Here is an 18738-nt window from a genome sequence, read left to right as displayed (position 1 = left end):
TGCTGTGGGCAACACACACGGTCCCTGAGATGCATCTGCTCATTCCACGAATATAGCCCACGTCCTACTGTGTACTTGGCTTGTGGAGCTGCCACTCAAGGCGAAGACGAAAACAAGTAAAGACATGGTCCCTGAGCTCTGGAGCTCACAGCCTATCAGGAGAGACACTGTGAATCAAAGAATCCAGACGTCAGCTATCCCCAGAGCCACCAAGAGTGGAAAAGGGAGCGTGAGAGTAGGAGGAAGGGGGGCTGGATCCGGGGCAGCGTAGACCTCCCTGAGGAGGCACTGCCAGATCGGTGATGCCGGGTGAACCAGGGAAGAGACCGAGTTCAGAAGGCAAAAGACAGGGAGCTGCTGGGAGGAGGGAAGAGATCCCAGGCAGAGATGCACCTGCAAAGGCCCTGCAGCAGGAGGGCAGATGATGGGGAAAGAAGGCCAGGGAGGCTGCAGCACAGAGAGCGAGACAGAGAAAAAGATCAAATGAGCTGGACGGGGGTCAGGCTGACCACACTGGAGACTGTGCACTTCATACAAAGAATGTGAAGCTCAGGTTTTCCAGCCCTTGGATCATCCGTGAAACGGGACAATAACAGAATCTACTTGCTGGATGGCTGCGGTGACTGAATGAGACAGGCAAAGCCCTGGGCTCAGCCCTGGCACAGGCACTATAGAAATGTTTGCCATTATTTTTAATGAAAGTACTTTTGTCATCACAACAAACAATAATCTGTTTCAAAAATGAGGATCAATTATGAAGCTGAATTACTGTTATTGTTGCATTCTAATTGGAGACTCTGGAGGGGCCAGGCTGAGCCAGTGACAGCTCCGAGAAGGTTCAGGGGGATCTCCTGGGTGGTCCTCCAAGTGTCCTCCTGCCCATCTGGGTCTAAACAATGCTGTCACAGCACCAGGGTGGGGATGAGCATGCAGCTGGGGCAGCAGAGCCGCATCCCGGCCTGCCTCTCTGGGCCTGGGAGAGAGGCACCTGCCCTGTGAAGTTAAGGGGTGAAGGGCACCCACATGTGAAGAGAGAGTGGGCCCTGGGCCGGGCACATAAGTGCCCCTTGCATGTGTGTGATCCACGAGTAACAGGGCCGTGTGGAACCCCGAGGGGCAGCTGTCCACAGGCAGGGCCTCCTCTCTGGGAGGCCCCAGGAGGCTCTGAATGGACTGCTTCCTGCTACCCCAGCTGGAGACTGTCCTGACCACGGTGAGAGGCAGATCAGGTGAAGCGAGGACAACTCCTAATAAGATAGGGAAGGGCAGAAAGTGTCAACCGGGCCTACAGACAAAGGGATTTCTGACTGCTTAAAAACCATGGGAGAAAACAAGAAGGAAAACAAAAACCAACCATCTGAGAACAGGCAGGGGGAGAAACGGCCAAAAAAGAACTACAGAAATTAAGAAGAGGTACAGATGGTGGGTAAGGTATAGCTCAATAGGCAGAGTGTGTGCTTAGCATGCACAAGGTCCTGGGTTCAATCCCCAGTACCTCCATTAAGTAAGTAAATAAATAAACCTAATTACCCCCCAAAATAAAATAAAACTTTAAAAAAAGATGTACAGATAGTACTCAGAACATTCATGAATAATGATCTCTGATTGATAAAGAAAAACACTCCTGTTTTGATTGATACTCGCCATCATATTCTGAATGGCCACCGTACACCAAGTGCTTCACATGTAATTACCGCAAACTCTGGAAACAATCCTCCGTGCTCAGTGCTGGCCACTCAGGTGAGAACTCGGTGGCCAAGCTCCATCTCTGTCCTGACGCGACTCCACGCTGCCGCAGGGTTTTCCCCAAGGGAGTGCCCGTCGGACCCCATCTCCACTCCACCCACCCCAGCCTGCACTCTGTCACCAGTCATGCCTTCCCGTGATCCCCATGATCCGTCACTGCGCAAAATTACCAATAATGAGTCTGCCTAGAGCTCCAGTCAAAGAACGCTTTTGCTGGTCTCTACACTTTTTTCATGGTACATATCTGTTGTTAAGTATCTTTAAATTATACCTCCAACAACTTTATAAGCTATGTAATTGCACCATGATACCAATATGTTATGTATATGATATAACTTACATTAAAATGGGAACTTTAAAAAGATAAGCTACTATAACCTAAGTTTCCACCCTAAGAAACTGGGGGAGGAAAGGAGCAAATCAAACCCAAAGCAACCAGAAGAAAGGAAAATAAAGGTAAGAGCAGAAATCAATGAAATAGAAAACAAAAGAACTCTAAGGAAAAGAAATGAAACTAAAAGCTGGTTTTTCAGGAAGATCAATAAAGCTGGTAAACCTGTGACCCAAATGATCAGGAAGAAGAGAGAAACACAAGTTAGAAACGTCAGAATGACAAAGAGACCCTCACCACTGATCCAAAAGACATTAAAAGGATAATAAGGGAATATTATAGACAAGTCTATGCCAATAAATTTGACAATTTAGGTGAATGGACACAAAGCTTACTCAAGAAGAAACAGATAATATAACTAACCATATATCTATTTCAAAAAATCAGATTTGTAGTTAAAGATCTTCCCACAGAGAAAACTCAAAGCTCAGATGGCTTCACTGGCTAATTTTACCAAACATGTAAGGGAGAAATAAAACCAGTTTTACACAAACTCTTCCAGAAAATTGAGGAGGAGGAAATACTTCTTAACACATTCTATGAAACCAGCATCACTCTGGTATCAGAACCAGAAAGAGAAAAGTACAGACAAATATCCTTCACGCACTTAAATGTAAGAATCTTCAACAAAAATTTAGCAAGTTGAATCCAACAATACATTAAAAATTAATATGTCATGACCAAGTACGATTTATTTCAGAATTCCAGGATGAAGGAATAAACATTCAAAAATCAATGTAATTTCCCATATTAAGAAACTAAAGAAGAAAAACCATATAATTATCTCAAAAATTCAGTATCCATTCCTGACAAAAATTCTCAGTAAAGTAGAAGTTTATCAAGGTTGTAGGATATAAGGTCAATATGCAAAAATCAATTGTACATCAGCACACTAGCAATGAGCTATTTGAAATGAAATTAAGAAACCAACTCCATTTACAATAGCATCAAAAAATACTTAGGAATAAATTTAGCAGAAGAATTGCCAAGACAGCTGAAATGCTGAAAGAAACTAAAGATCTTAATAAATGGAAAGATGTGCCATGTTCATGGATTTGAAGACTATTGTTAGAGTGTCAATTTGCCCCAACTGATCAATAGATTCAGTGCAATCCCAGTAGAGACTGCAGCAGGATTTTTTTTTTCTTGGTAGAAAATGACAAGCTCATTCTAAAATTTATATGAAAATGCAAAGGACCTAGAAGAACCAAAAGAACTCTGAAAAAGAACAAAGTTGAAGGATTTAAACTATCTGATCCTAAACTCCTAATTTATCCTTCCCCCATCCCTTTCCCCTTTGGGAACCCTAAGTTAGTTTTCTAGAGTGTTTTTTAAAGAATAACAACAGGGGTTACATGGCTAATGAGATTACTGGTCAGTTTTTTGGTTTGTTTTATTCTTTTTATGAGCAGCAGTCTTACAGATATTCTTTGGGAAGGAATAAGGAAAGAAGGCAGAGAAGGAGGAAGGAGAGAGGATGCAAGCAGAAAAGGCAAATGACAGATAAGAAAGCCACCCACCAAGAGGGGCCCAAAGCCCCAGTGACTATGATACAGGAGCTTGGGGACAAAGGGAAAAGCACAGTGACCAAGTGAGAAGGAACAAAGTGTCCAAAGACACTGCTCATGAAAATGAAACGAATTTGCTCTGAGAGCAAAATTTCTCGCCCACTTACAAAATATCCCAAGAATGTACTGGCCAGGGCTGTTTCATTTTGTTATATCCTCCCACCCCCACGCAACTATTAGAGAAGCTGGCAGGGAACCGAAAGGGTAGGTAAGAGTGAAGGACACCATCTCGGAAGCTAACGGGGAAGGACCGACACACGTTTTACTTCTCTGCTCTCACTGAAGGAGCGTCTTTTCTCCAGGCACCACTGCCTACTCAGTATGATTGGCACCAGGTTACTGGCCAGTCCTGTGTTGGCACAGCCAGAGCATGTTTGTGAAAGGAACATGAGGTCATTTCTTTCAAGCAATTAGTTGCACAAGAATATGTTTGCTTTCAAAACCAAACTCTGCCATCAAAAAAAAAAAAAAAAAAAAAAAAAAAGAAAACTATTAGAGGTAATAAACAAGTTCAGCAAGGTTGTGGGATACAAGGTCAAGGCACAAAAAATCTGTTGTATTTCTAAACACTAGCAAGGAATGACCTGACAAGAAAATGAAGGGAAAAATTCCACTTACAATAGTCTCAAAAAGAATAAAATAATTAGGAATAAATTTAACAAAAAACTGTAAGACTTGTATACTGAAAACTACAAGACATTCTTGGAAGAAATCAAAGAAGATCTAAATATGGAAAGATATCCCATGTTCATGGATTAGAAAACTCAATATCATTAAGATGGTAATCACACTCAAAGTATTTACAGATTCAACACAATACCCATCAAAATCCCAGCTGTTATTTTTGCAGACTGATAAGCCAGTCCTAAAATTAGTATGGAAATACAAATGACCCAGAATATCCAAAACAACTGCGAAAAGTGCAAAGATGGAGAACTCACATTTCCCAATTTCAAAACTAACTACGAGCTACAGTAATCAAGAATTCAGGATACTGGCATAAGGACAAATATCACTATAAATGGAATAGAATTGAGAGTGAAGAAATAAACTCATACATCCGTGGTCAATGATTTTCAACAAGGGTGCCAAGATAACTTACTGTGGGAAAGAACAATCTTTCAACAAATGGTCCTGGGACAACTGGTTATCCACATGCAAAAGACTGAAGCCAACCCCTTATCACACACCATATCCAAAGATCAACTCCAAACGGATCAAAGACCTAAATGGCAAAGCTAAAACTATAAAATTCTCAGAAGAAAATATAAGGGGAACATCTTCATGACCTTGGGGTAGGCAATGGTGTCTTGCTTGACAACAAAAGCACAGGCAACAGTAGAAAAGAATCACTAAATTAGACTACCAAAATTTAAAACTTTCATGTATTAAAGGCCACCATTAAGAGAGTGAAAAGGTAACTCACCAAATGGGAGAAAATACTTGATAAGGGTCTAGTATCCAGAGTATATAATTCCCGCAACTCAACAAAAACCCCACAAACAATTCAATAAAAAAAAATGAGCAAAGCATTTAAGTAGACATTTCCCCCAAGACATACAAATGGCCAACAAACACATGAACAGATGCTCAACATCCTTAGTCATTAGAGAAACACAAATCCAAACCACAATGAGATACCACTGCACAACCACTAGTATGACTACTACTAAGAGATGGACAGTAACAAATGTTGGCAAGTATGTGAAGATACTGGAACCCTCATGCATTGCTAGTGGGAACGTAAAATGATGCAGCCACTCCAGAAAATAGTCTGGCAGTCCTTCAAAAAGTTAAACATAGAGTCACCATATGGCCCAGCAATTCTACTCTTAAGCATATAGCTGAGAGAACTAAAAACATATGTCCCCATAGACACTTGTATGCAAGTGTTCACAGTAGCATTATTCACAATAGCCAAAAAAGTGGAAACAACCCAAGTGAAGTGTCCATCAACTGATGAATGGATAAAATGTGGTATATCCATACAATGGAATATTACTCAGCCATAAAAGGAATGAACTACTAATACAGGTGACAACATACGTGAACCTTGAAAGCATTCTGCTAAGTAAAAAGCAGACACAAAAGGTCACATACCGTATCATCTGGAAATCATGAAATGTCCAGAATAAGCAAGTCCACTGAGACGGAATGTAGCTTAAGGGTCGCCACAGGCAGGGAGGAGCGGGTAGTGGGAAGTGGTGCTGATGGATGAGGTTCCTTTGGGGGCAAAGAAAATGTTCTGGAATAGATAGTTGTGATGGTTGAACAATTCTGCATCATACTGAATCACACACTTTATAAGGTGAATTATATGGTATGTGAGTTATATCTAAATAACAACAATAATTCTGTCCTGGTCTTGCAAATATTAACAAAGCTTCACTATGCCTGCAATGGCCCCACTGTCCTCCAAGATCTGGCCCCTAACGTCCAGTCTTACCTCCCGCTCTGCCCCACTCTCCCCATCTCCCTGTCTATGTTCCTGCTGCTCCCGGCTTCCCCTGTATCGCTCCACACCCAGGGCTACGTCCAGGGCTGCAAACCAGTAGAGCTACAGTCGAAGAGAGTTTGCAGATGGGTTCACAAAGGGGTTTATCTTTTAACTGAATTAGTTACCAAGAGATTTCACATAAACGTACATACTCTGGCTACGACAGATTCTGCTGCTCCCCATCCAAGAGCCGTGCTCCCCTTCCTCCCTAGTAAGGGAGCCCTGGTTTTGCTATGGTGTCTGCTCAGGGAAAGTGGGTCCACCCAGTGGAGGGAGCATGTCACCCATGTCTCTCTGCGGGGTCTGGACTAGGGTGGCTGTGGAAGCAGTCAGAGCTCTGAGTCACAGTGACAGAAAGAGGCTCTGGCTTTTAGAGCAGAAAACAGTTTCATCATATGTCAGAAACCAATTGATCTTAAAGCTAATGATGCTTAATTAAGCTCCAAGACACCTCACCTGCATGGCCCCTGTGAGTGTTGTAGGGAAGCCAGGCTGCAATCAGCTGACATTTCTACATGAGCATTTCTGGGAAATATCCTAAAGAGAGCTGGAAGAATGGGACCTGCAACTCACAAGGTCTAGTATTTGGTACGATTCCTTTACTCAGTAAATGTTTACTTTCATACTTAAATTTTCCATATAATGAATTAGATGCTCCATATGTTAGAATTACAGACAAGGATTTTAAAGCAGCTATTATAACTGTACTCAAGGTGGTAAATGAAAATATGCTCACATTGTATGAACAAGTAAAAAATCCCCATAGAGAAACAGAAACTACAAAAAACAATAAAGAACTAAATGAAAATTCCAAAACTAAAAATTCAAATATTTGAAAGGAGGCTGGAAAAAAAGTGTGAGTCTCCTGGTTCTACCCTGGAGGTGTAGGATTCACGAGGCTGAAAGTTCCTCAGACATAGCTGTGGTGTTCAAAGGGCACCAGACAGTGAGAAAACATGGCAAAGGTCCTCTAAAGTCTATGATTCAGTTCTGTCTGGAAATGGAAAGAATGTCCTGATAAAAAGAGAGAAAAGTATAAGAAGCATTGACCTCTTATCTTCTACCCTTATCCTTTCTGCCTGGAACACTGTTGTCTTGTGAGAACATGATGATGCTTGGAGCTATGGCAGCCACTTTGCAACCCTGAGGGGAAGTAGTGAGAAGGGAGACACAGAAGCTAAGCCAGAGCCCTGATAATGCAGATCTGTTGAACATACCGTGGAACCACTTGCCTCTGGATTTCTCATCCTATGAGATAATAAACTGCTCTTACTTGGGTATTTGTTACTTAGAGTCCAAGTACATCCTAAACTAAGACACAGCTTCTCTTGAAAATGGAGAGATCTGGCAACATGGAACCTGCTAGGCTCTTTACTCAGGGCAGGAGCTCTCTAGTCACTGGTCTCACTTGGTCCCCATGGGCAACTAAGTTTGCAGTCCCTGCCCTACACATCTTTCGAGAGGTGGATGGATCAACCACTTCCTCTTCTACAAAGCACTTTCGGATTCCTGCCTCCCCTGCCCCAACCCCATCTAGCTAGAAGTAATCTCCCTCTCCTGGGAGCTCCCACAGTTCTGACCATGCCTCCTTTCTCCTGTCGTAACTGGACATTTAATCCCCTCCCGCTTGACTATCAGCCCTCTGAGGGCAAGGACCACGACTTTTCACCCTGTATCTCCCTCTGCTACCTAGGGGGCACTTAATGTCTGTTTGCTGAATAAGTGAATAAATGCTCCCCACAGTAAAGAATGCCAGTGTTCCAGAATCTCTCACTCTCCAAGCTCATCAAGGAGCTTTTAACAGGTGACATGTGCCGCTTCTCAATACAGGACAACAATTCCACCTCACTCCCACCCTCCAGTGACCCCTGGGCTCTCAGTCCTCAGCCCCCGTCCCCTGGAGCACACCCATGATAGTCACCTCTGAAGCCTGGGTCCCAGGCCCCGCCGGAGACCTGCAAGGAGTGCTGGGATGAAGGATGACTGTGTAAGACTTTTCCCAGGACAGCCTGGGATGAAACGCTGGTCACCACAAATTCCAGCAAAGGGGTGGAAATTTACACACACACATCTCCTCTACTTTACAAAAGAGAAAGGCCAGAGAACTTGAAAACTCACATTCCAAAGACAGATCCAAGTGAGAGAGAAGGCAGCTCTGCCCCAGAGGGCAGTGACCCCACAGAAGACAAGGACACAGAGCACCTCAAGTTGCTGACAAATCTGAGAAGCATGACTTCCTTTTGCATCAATCCTGCATCTAATTTAACCGTGCAAATGCTTCCTGAACTGGCGGTTGATTTTCAGTTCCAGCTTTTGGTAGATTCTCTCCTTGGTTCTGGACTTGGCTTTTTTTTTTTTTTTAAATTATCGTAAAAAACACATAACATAAAACCTGCCATTTTGACCATTTTTAAATGTATATAGTTCAGTACTGTTAAGTACATTCACATTGTTCTGCAACCGTCACTACTGCCCATTTCCATAAATTTTTTCATCATCCCAAACTGAAACCCTGTACCCATTAAACACTAACCTCCCATTCTCCCTTCCCCTGGTCCCTGGCAACCACCATTCCACTTTCAGTCTCTATGAATTTGACTATTCTAGGTACTTAATGTAAGTGGAATCCTACAGTACGTGTTCCCCTGTGACTGGCTCTTTTCACTTAGTGTAATGTCCTCAAGGTTCACCCCTGTTGTAGCACACGACAAAATTTCCTTCCTGTTTAAGGATGAATAATTTTCCACTGCTGTGTATAGACCACATCTTGCTTATCTATCATCGGACACTTGGGATTTGGGTTACTTCCGCCATCTGGCCATTGTGAGTAATGCTGCTGTGAACGTGGGGTACACACACCTGCCTGTTAAGAATCCCTGCTTTCAGCTCCTTTGTGAACCAGGCCTTTGCCCTTCCCCGGATCCATCAAGATCCTGACCTTGGGCATGGCGTTCTGTTGGCCAGTCTCTGTTCCAACAGGAGGGAAAGAGAAGCCCAGGCTGGGCTCTCCTGTGATGCCGGGAAAAACACTCTGGGGTGGGGGGAGCCGGTCAGAGCTGAGCTGACTGGGAACTCAGGAGCCGGTTCCTGGCCCCTCCCGATGGAGAACGAATCAGGGACAATGTGGCAAGAAGCAGAGAAGAGAAGGAGGTCCCCCCTGCCTCTGCGGGGGGAGACACATACCACTGCACGGAGGAGAAGAGTGGGACAAGGGAGGCCTCTGATCCCCAAAAGGGCAGGCACGCCGCAGAGGCGACCCCAGAGGCTCGAAAGGGCAGCCCAGGCTGCAGGGGCAGAGGTTATGTAAAGGGAGAGGAGGCCGAGACTGGTGCTATTCAGAGGACCTTGGAGAGCAGGGTCTCAGGCTTGGGGGGCTGGTGAGCAGGAGGAGCCTGGAATGCTCTGATTTGACAGATGGCCTCCAGCTCAGCCAACTCCTGAAGGAGGGCAGACACAACAGCAGAAATTCAAAGGGCTGGGTGCGGGGTTGAGGGGTGGTTAATGGTGCATCGTGGGTCTAACCTTGGCCTCCAGAGCATGTGCTTCAGTGTTTTAGTGGGAGGGTGGGCAGACTACACCTGGTGGGCAAGGGCGGGGTCCCAGCACCTGTGAATCCCTCTGCTGTAAGCAGCTTTCAACTGGTTACATGATATTTTTTGGTGCCAAAGTGTCTAGGTTCAGGCACCAAATGGTAACAGCCTAGGAAGGTCACCACAAATTCCATAAAAATGACTCAAATGTACCCGTTAAATGTCAGGACCGAGGTACAGACTCAAGGCTCTCACTCCAGCGCGGACCACACTTAGGCACTCCACTGGTGCCCAGGAGCCGAGGAGGGCTGCTGGTGGGGGCACAGCTTCAGGGCCCCCCACCTTGGTGACTTCAACCCAAAGAGCTTCCCTGATTTGATGTAGATGATCCTGGAACCCTCTCAAGCAAACGGGGCTCTCAGGAAGAAGTTGGAAGCAAGCTGTGCCCATAAATCCAGAGAATCCACCTTCCAGACTGTTCTTGGATCCCAAGACTGTAAAGTCAGCCTGGACTTGGCCCCGGTGACATAAATCTCAGCCCAGATAAGATACCAAGGAGCCCGATGGCTCAGCTTTTTGCTAACGCTGGAGCCAGAGCTGAAGATGGCCTGATGTCTCCATGTCCTGTGATGTGATGCCCCCACCAGCAGCTCTCCAGCAACTGGGTGCCATGTAGGCTCCCGAGCTTAGGCATGCAGCGTGCAAGCTGCCACCCTGCACCCAGAGTACTGACCGGACTGACGGAGGAGCCCGTCTATGCTGAGGTCCCACAGGAGACCAAAGGCTCCTGAAGACGTTTCTGGAGGCCATGTCAGCAGCTGGGAGGAGGAAAAAAACAAGTTAGCTGGGTCATTCCTCTGGAATGATAGTAGTAAACCTTTATTACTCCAGGTTAAATAAGCCCCATTCACCCCTCCCAGCAGAGGTGTATCTGCATCATTGCAGATGAGGAAGCCAAGCTCAGGGAGGTCAAGCAACTTCCCCTCAGGGTCACGCAGCAAGTGAGGAACAGAGCCAGGACCCAATCCCTGGTCCATGTGACTTAAAGTCTCCTACTCTGTCTGCTGCCCTGTGTGACAGTCTTGGTCCTTCTGCCCCTCACACCCTGTGGTCACACTGTGCCCCTCTGACTACAGTCTGCTAGACAGGGACAAGCCGGTCCCTCTTCGTGACCCTCACCTTATCTCCAGCTCAGTGCCTTGACTCACAGGCACAGGAGACCACCAGCTCGGGGAGGTCCTCAGTACTGAGTGCAGATCCGCAAGCAATCCGGCGGGTTGGGGGAGGGAGGGCGGGGCACCCCCCGACTCAAACTCACTGGGACCCTTCCTTGAGTGCTCCTAGAGCCTGTGGTCACAGCTGGGGATTTGGAATGTGAAGAGGGTGTGACATGGAGATGAGCAATGGGACAGCATCCCCCACCAGCACCATATAATCTGGGGACAGGCTGGCGAGGCCACACCACAAAGTACACTGACCCCCTGAAGGTGCTGAGTAAAGCCCGCTGCGGTGGGTACTCTGGGCACGGCCACTCATGGGCTGGGTGCTGCTGCTGGCTGAGGGCCCTGAGCTGAGGCCTGCTGTAGGCATTGACCTTGGAGTGAGGGAGTCCCTTACCCAAGGTCACACCCCCTCTGCAAATGTAGCCTTTGTCTGACCACAGGCTAATGCTGGGGTCCAAAGGCCTGGACCCCTTGCCTCACTGGGACGACTCTGAAGTGTGACCCCAGTTCCAGAGCCCCCAGGGCTGGCCATAGCCTCTCCTGCATTTGCGTGGCTATTCAACTTCTCCCTCAGCCCCACCCTGCTGCCTGCCCTCCCTAACAGGTGCGTTTCCCCAGGAAACCTGCAGGGTCTGCCTCCCAGGGGTCTGACCTAAGATGCCAGAACTCTGTCTCCCTCTTCCTTCTGTAACTTCCAGGTTGTCACGTGGTCATTTTCCAAGAAGAACACAAATTTGTTGGCAGTGTAAGGTGCCTGCTTTTGTCCACCCTCCCCAGCAGGGCTCACCTGCAGAGTGTACACTAGGGCTGCGGTGATGAGCTGACCTAACTCATGAGCACTAGGGCGGGCTGACGCCTCCTCACCAGGGCCCAAGGACTACCGCCCCCGCCAAGCGCCTGGGAGCAGAGAGGGTGGCGGGCAGCAGGAACCAGGAGTGCCACTGGGAATTCAGGATGGTCGTCTTCCAGAGAAACAGCGGAACGAGCCAGCCCGGCCGGAGAGGTCTGCCCAACTCCCCAGCCCCCAGCTCTCAGAACCAGCCCCAGGTACACACGTGGCCCCCGCAGCCCCGTGGCCCTGCTCCCCCAGCTGCCTTTGACTGGGCCGGATCAGGGGTAGTTAGGGGTGGTCACCTAACCCCTCCTCTCCTTGCCGGGAGTTTCCCTGACTGCAGTGCAGGGCCTGGGGTACAGGGAGGAGAGGCAGCCTGTCCTAGATCTCGACCCCTTTCCATCCTGGTTCCTGAGCCCTGGCTGCACTCCTGCCCTTGGATCCATGAGCCACCCCTGGACCTTCATAAGCATCCACCCAGCAGCTTCAGGGAGCCCCCGTGGATTTCCGCCTCTTGGAACCAGAGGCCTCACCGACACTGGCGGTCTGAAGTACGCCGAGCACCATGGCCACGTTCTGCGCATTCACCTGGGACACCACTTCCAAAGTCCTTCTATCCCTAGAGCTTAGCATTTAGCAAACGTCAGCCCATGTCTGCAGAAGAACGAACGCTACCGCTGCCACATGGAAATAAGTTCCCAGTGACAAGAAAGCCAAAACCTCGGAAGTGAGACACCTAAGCCCACCGGCAAAGGTTTGCAGTGTGACCACGAGTGGCCACGTGGTCATTGGGCCTGGCAGCCTGCAGCCACCTTGCTCCTCCTTCTCCAGAGACACAGACACAGAGTCTCGCCCAGAAGGCCCCCAAGGCTAAGTGCACCCCTGTCACTGATCTGACTTCAGCTGGGGGTGGGCAGGGGGCACGTGGGGGGGCTTTTGTTTCTCCTTCTGAAGATGGAGGAGCAGAACCCCTGTGTGAAACACTATTCCTTCCAAATGCTGCCCAGGCCCTGGGCAGTGCTGTGGGGGGACCAGAAGGGCAAGGCAGGTCACAGGATTTCCTCGTTCAACCTTCTCGTGGGGCTGTCGGCCCCAGCTCAGCTGAGGCACAGAGCTGACGTTAAATAACCCCCCAGGGTCACACAGTAGTAAGTGGCAGAGCAGGGATGGGTCCTCTGCTCCAGAGTCCCCCCGCTGACGTGACAGAGCTGGGGGAAGAGACAGGGCAGGGCTCAGTCGCTTCTCCATGCCGTGTCAGGGTCACACAAGGACCCTCTGTGGGCGACATCTCAGACTGGCTCTTTGTGCCTCTGATGCCCGACTGTGTGTCCGTCATATGCTGTGCAAAGGAGCAGGGAGAAGCTGCACTGACTGGGGACAGAGAATAAGGGCCGCTCTGTTCCCAGTGACACCCACTCGCCTTTCCCCACTGGGCCTGGGGGAGGGGCAAGGGGGTGCCTTTCTCCTCTGGGGCAGAGAGGGGCGACAGGAAGGACCCCAGGGAAGAAGAGAGGGCTGGAGTGCTCCTTCTGGAAGGCAGCCAGTCTGCTGAGGCCAAGGAGCTCAGAGAACAATCCACCCCGCACGGTGGCTCTAATTTACAGCTGGGGTCCAGGCTCCAACTGGCAGGAATGAGACCAGCTGGAACTTGTGACCTGCCCATCCCCAGGCAGGAACGGTCCTGGGTGGGTGCCAAGGCCGCATCTCCGCCCCAGCATTCATACCACAGCAGCTGGTTCCTGGGCTTTCCCTGCTGGTTTCTCACTGTCCTGGGGGCAAAGGCTCTGTGCCTGGGGCAGAATGCACAGTCCCCCCAAGGCAAAATGTTCAGCAACAACCAGGAGGGAAGGAAGGGGAAGACAGAGCAGCTCTTCTAGGCTTTTCCAGCTGACCTATCACTCCATGCAGGGAAACACCTGAGCACCCCAGCTCTAAATTCACAAGGGCCGTCACGCCTGCAAGGGCACTGCAGGGCTGCCCTCCTACTGCTTATAGGACGAGGGTCAGAATCTGTGACTGGGAGCAGAGAGGAGCTGGGCACAGTGCAAGCTCCTGTCAGGTGGCCAGGCCTGAATCACACACAGGGCCTCCATTGGCACCGGCAACACCTGCAAGGCACACACTCCGGGGGGAGCCGAGTGAGATCACTGGCTGGTGCCTGCACCTCCTGGACCCTGTGATCACAAGCCTCCCTCCTTCCTCCAGCCCCAGCTGGGACAAGCCCAGCAGCACCCAAGGCCAAGACGAGGGCAGCGCCCCGCCCCTCCGGCTGGAGGCCCTGCCCTGGCTGTTGGGCCGGCAGGCTCCTGCCACCTAGCGGCAGGCGGTAGTCCTCACCTGGAACAGCCACCGGAGCAGGGGCACCGGGCACTCGCCGGCGTGCAGGTAGAGGCTGCTCAGGATGCCGCTGCGCAGGAAGGAGAGCTGCTGGGCCAGCGGGGAGCTGCGGGGGCAGAGGGACAGAGGGGCAGAGGTCAGGGGAGGCCTCCGCGCCCGCGGCCGGCCAGCCTTCCTCAGCGCGCCTGTCTCAGCAAAACTCAGGGAGACGTCCAACTTCACTGGGTCGCTGGAAGCACATCAGTAATTGCCCTGGACAAAAATGCTGGTGGAGCCCTTGGTGCTAGCAGCTGCTGGAAGTGAAAACAACCCATGCGCCATCAGAATCATTTGCTGTCCATGAACACATCTCACGCTGTTCTAAGCACACGACTGGGTAGTACAATTTGTCTTTTCTGTTTGACGGGTGGGAAACTGAGGTATTTATCAGGGTTGCCAAAGGGATCTGCGCTTCCAAGAGGAGAGTGCCCGGGAGTCATACCCCTTGGCCGAGGGCTCCGGGTGGCACCGGGCGGACAGAATTACCCACGAGGGCCCCCGTGGGGCCAGCGGCCGGGGTCTGGTTACACAGAGCGTGTCTGCCCTGTCTTGTTTTTCCGAAACAAAGGGGACACCTGAGAAGATGGGAAAATAATAGAAAGAGGCCCAAGATGGGGAAGTTCTGGGAAGGCATAACAGATGAGGGCGCCACAGAAGAGTCTTTGGAAACCACGTGAACGGCAACAGCCCCAGGGCCAAAGGGGAGTGGCGCTCAGACTTGCCACACTCCTGGGGCCATAACCCGCGTTTCCATTCCCGACGGGATCCTGCCAGGCTTCTCCCTTCTGCCAGGAGCTGCTGGTGGGGAGAGGAGCCCTGCTCTGAGTCTGCTATCGTCCTGGTAGATCATCTGGACCCACAGGATCCTAGGTCCCTGTAAAGTGAGGAGTTGATACATTTTGTGTGGTTTTAGGGCCTCTGGTGGAAGGTGCTTCGTTTCAGAGGGGTTGTCTGGCCTCCATCACCCTTCCTGTCCTCCTGCTCATCCCGGGGAGGCTGGGTTTGGGGCAGGATTCTCCCACTGTCCACATTTGGTGAAGGCCTCTTTGTTCTTTCTAGATAATGTCCTAAAGGCAATTAATAAGGATTCCAGGAAATTAAAAAGTAATTTCATGTTTGTACTTCTTTTTAACGGCCAAATCCAGGCAAAGAACACTTCAGATAGCATCTGAAGTCATGACTCTAGAGAGAAATTTCCTCGGTCAGCCCAACCTCCTCCTTCTCCTTTTTAAAAAGGACATCATATTTTAATCTACCAGGAACAGAATGCTCCAAAACAAAGATCCTCCTCCCAGCCAAGCTGCTGTCTCCTTGAGAATATCCAGGCAATTTACAAATTGTGTATGTTTTCTTCCCCCAAACCATTTAAGTTCAGAGGAGAAAGCGGCTTTGTTCCTGTGTTTGTGAAGTTGACCACTGTAAAACAGACCTTTATTTGTATATACAAACACGTGTGCACCCCAGGGCTGCTGGCACACGCCTCTCTGCTCCACGTGCTCGGTCACACGGACACTTTCACAGACTGACCCCACGACGCAGGCATGGTTCAAGCTCAGCACCCCAAATGCAGACAATACCCAAGCAAATCACATCGGAGGACCTCACAAGTTGGAAGGACCTGGCCAGGGGCCATGTGGCAAGGAGGCCATCACTCCAGGGACTCCAAGGAGACTCTGGCTCTGGCATTCTGCTCAAGGGGCACCCGCCAGTTTCTCAGTAAGGGAATTGATTCTACAAGCCCCTGCTGGCTCAGATCAACACACTTCCAACTGCTGCTCAGAGGGAGAGGGAGCCCTTGGGTCACAATGTCTCCTTTCTGCTACACCGCCTTGCAGCGCAGTTTCTGCGGGGGAAACAGTCTGTGGCGAGGTTCCCTGCTGCTGAGTTAGGTTTAGTCTGTAAGGCCAGGAGCCAAAGACAGGCAGGAAGGGCATGGTCCAGCTGTGCCTCGAGGCGAATGGCTTTCAAGGCATCCTGTGCCGACAGCTACATGAGATGTGAGGAATCTCCTGTGTGTGCTCGGCAGGAGAGCAGTGCCGCCTCACCTCGGCTGAACCACCAGCCTCCACCATTCGGGGGCAGAACAGGCCGATGGCATAAGTAACCTCCAGCTTTGTGGAAGGGCCCTGATCTGAGGCAGGAGAAGTCTGAGCAGCAGCATGTGGGGAAGCCCGGAGAAGGGAAGAGGGTGAGAGGTGTGTGCACTGAAAACTTGAAACACCTCAGGTTACAGAATCAATTGTTGTTAGATTTACAAAAACCCATGGCACGTCCTCAAAGCAAGAGTGCTGACACTGGGTCCAAGTGGGTGCTTTTGCCCATGGCAAAGCCAACGAATGCCAAGGTTGGAAGTTATCTTGAGAATGTCAGAATGTCGTGGAGTGAGAAGGGGAGGAGCAGAGCTTCCCGGCAGCAGCAGATGCCACGCGGACCCAGCTGAGTGTGAAGTCCCAGCTGTCAGACCCGAGAATCCCAGGGACGGGAGGTTCCCACCCAGACAAGGAGCGGCCACAGTCAGAACACCCTAGTCCCCGGCCAGCCGGGCAAGGACAGAGGGCCATGGGAACAGAAGGAAGGAAGGGGGTCACATCAGCCAAAAAAAGGGAATCACAGAAAACCAGGGCACCAGCTTGGCCAGCACGCTGGTCCCGGCGGAGCGCTGACCTTCCACTTGGACTGGGCGTGGCTGTAAAGGTCCAAGTCAGGATCCCTCCAGCCCCCACCTCCCATCTCTCTATGGGCAGCGGTCCCAGAGGGCAAAGTCTCCAAGTGCCTTGGGAACCCAAGTGACGGCACAGGGATAAACACCAAGTGTAGCTCCTTTGCAGTGTCAGTTTCTGCCCCTTTGCCAAGATACTCAAATGAAAGTTGAAGTGAAAACGCCGAGAGAGAACAGAGACGAATAAATGGCCAAGCATTCATCCCTCCTCCCCTTCTTTTTCCTTCCTTTGTTTGAAGATCAGCGAGCACCACTCTGGTCAGCAGCCTGGGGACCCCAGCAATGACCCAGCTGGCTGCTTCCGCGGGCTCTGTATTTTTGGGCAGTTGCAGCCAGCTGGGCAGCTCAGCCCTGTCCACACTCTGTCACCGCTGGATTTATTTCATGCAGGCTTCCTCCTACAGGCCGAGAAGAGGAGGGGGCTGGGGCAAAATCAGAGCTGGGGCCTTGGGCCTCAGGGAGGTCCAGTGCACAAGCACCGATTACAGCCAGAGAGCTCAGACCCGACTGCTTTCTGCGCCAGCTGAAGCCATTGTGGAGGAAAGCCCCCCCCCACCCCCATCCCAGCAGGGCAGGTGCCCTGAGAATACACCGCAAACACCTCATGGGAGAGTGGCAGGTGCACCAGAAGACAAGCAGGGATCCTGGCACTCCTGTGTAAGCTGTGGGGGCCCAGGGAGGACCAAGAATAACTGGGCAGGCCATCTCCACCCGCCTCGGAGCCTACTCCTGCCCGAGCTGCCGTGGGCGCAGGTCTTGAAGCTTTTCCACTCATGGGGATTGTATTTCCTTCTGACTTGCTGTCAGACAGGCAGGAGGCAAAAGTTCACCCCCTGGTACCAACCTCTGTCACATCAGATGACTCTGGTCCCAGGAAATGACCCGCCCAGCCGGGTGATGAATGAGAGAGGATGGTCTGGGCCATCTCTGGCCCCACAGCTGTGGGTTTGGGGAGAAGATTTCTGATACATAAACCTGTGGAGGTCCAATCCGGGAGGACCAGGCCTGGTGCTCAGACACCGAGGCCGCCCTCCTTTGAGATCCGAGTCAAACTGCTTGCTTAATCTGTGCCAAGATTTCCCCCTTTGTACAGTGGGAAGAAAGATAATATCCCTTTTCACAGAACAGTAAGAAAAGTGAATCTACTTCAAGGAGTGATTTTTTTTTTTTTTTGAAAAAAAATCACATTCACTTTTCCCCCAATACCTCTAAGGATAAAAATGTTCATCATGAAAGTGCGGAAAATACAGAGGAGAGTAAGGAGAAAAGTAAAAGTCACCTGTAATCTCACAGTGTTAACTTTTTCTACGGCAAGAGACCGAACCATACTGCTCTTGGGGAGATCAAGAAAAGAAGTCTTTTCTTCTTCCTCGATTTTCATGTTTCCGGCCGCACACAACGGGGTAATTACTGGACTAGTATCTCCCACTCTTGTGTCTGGACTTGAAGTCCTTGGCACAAACAGGAAATAAAAGATGACCCTTAGGCGACCTTCAGGAAGTGGCCCTCACCCAGGGCCCGGCAGGCGTCCCCTGACCTGAGCTGAGTAGGGCGCAGGCGTTCCTCCAGAAAGCCCCTCGTTAGCGGGAGGAGGGTCTGGATTCTCCACCCCAGGGAGGCTGGCCGGCCACCTGGCCCCATTTGGCACGGCCGTTCTGATCCCAGGCCACAGGCTGGCTCATCTGTCAAACACTTCCTGCCGGCATCCAGCTGGGGACAGAAAACCTGCTGTCGGCACAAACCCTGCAGAGAAGCTGCTCAGGAAGCCGCCTGCCTTTCCCCTCTTCTCTCCTCTCCTGCCAAGCTGGCTCTCTGTCCCTCTCCTTCCTCTGGTTCCACCGTCTTTCTTCTTTCCC

General features: G+C 50.2%; 1 protein-coding gene across 7 annotated transcripts in view; it reads right to left on the bottom strand.

Moving 5' to 3' along the window:
* The window catches only part of FAM178B (family with sequence similarity 178 member B), an 85116-nt gene that overhangs the window by 46069 nt on the left and 20309 nt on the right, over nt 1–18738 (bottom strand). For all 7 annotated transcript variants that reach the window (XM_032469608.1, XM_032469606.1, XM_032469610.1 and 4 more), the window contains exons 7-8: nt 14125–14230; nt 10466–10550 (exon numbers count right to left, since the gene is read on the bottom strand). In XM_032469608.1, the coding sequence (XP_032325499.1) occupies nt 10466–10550; nt 14125–14230 (191 nt within the window). The remainder of the gene's footprint in view (nt 1–10465; nt 10551–14124; nt 14231–18738) is intronic.

Source organism: Camelus ferus, chromosome 28, assembly GCF_009834535.1.
Source record: "Camelus ferus isolate YT-003-E chromosome 28, BCGSAC_Cfer_1.0, whole genome shotgun sequence".
In the NCBI taxonomy this organism is placed as follows: Eukaryota; Metazoa; Chordata; class Mammalia; order Artiodactyla; family Camelidae; genus Camelus; species Camelus ferus.
Note: the sequence above shows the minus strand (reverse complement) of the source record. Positions and strands in the feature narration are given on the sequence as shown.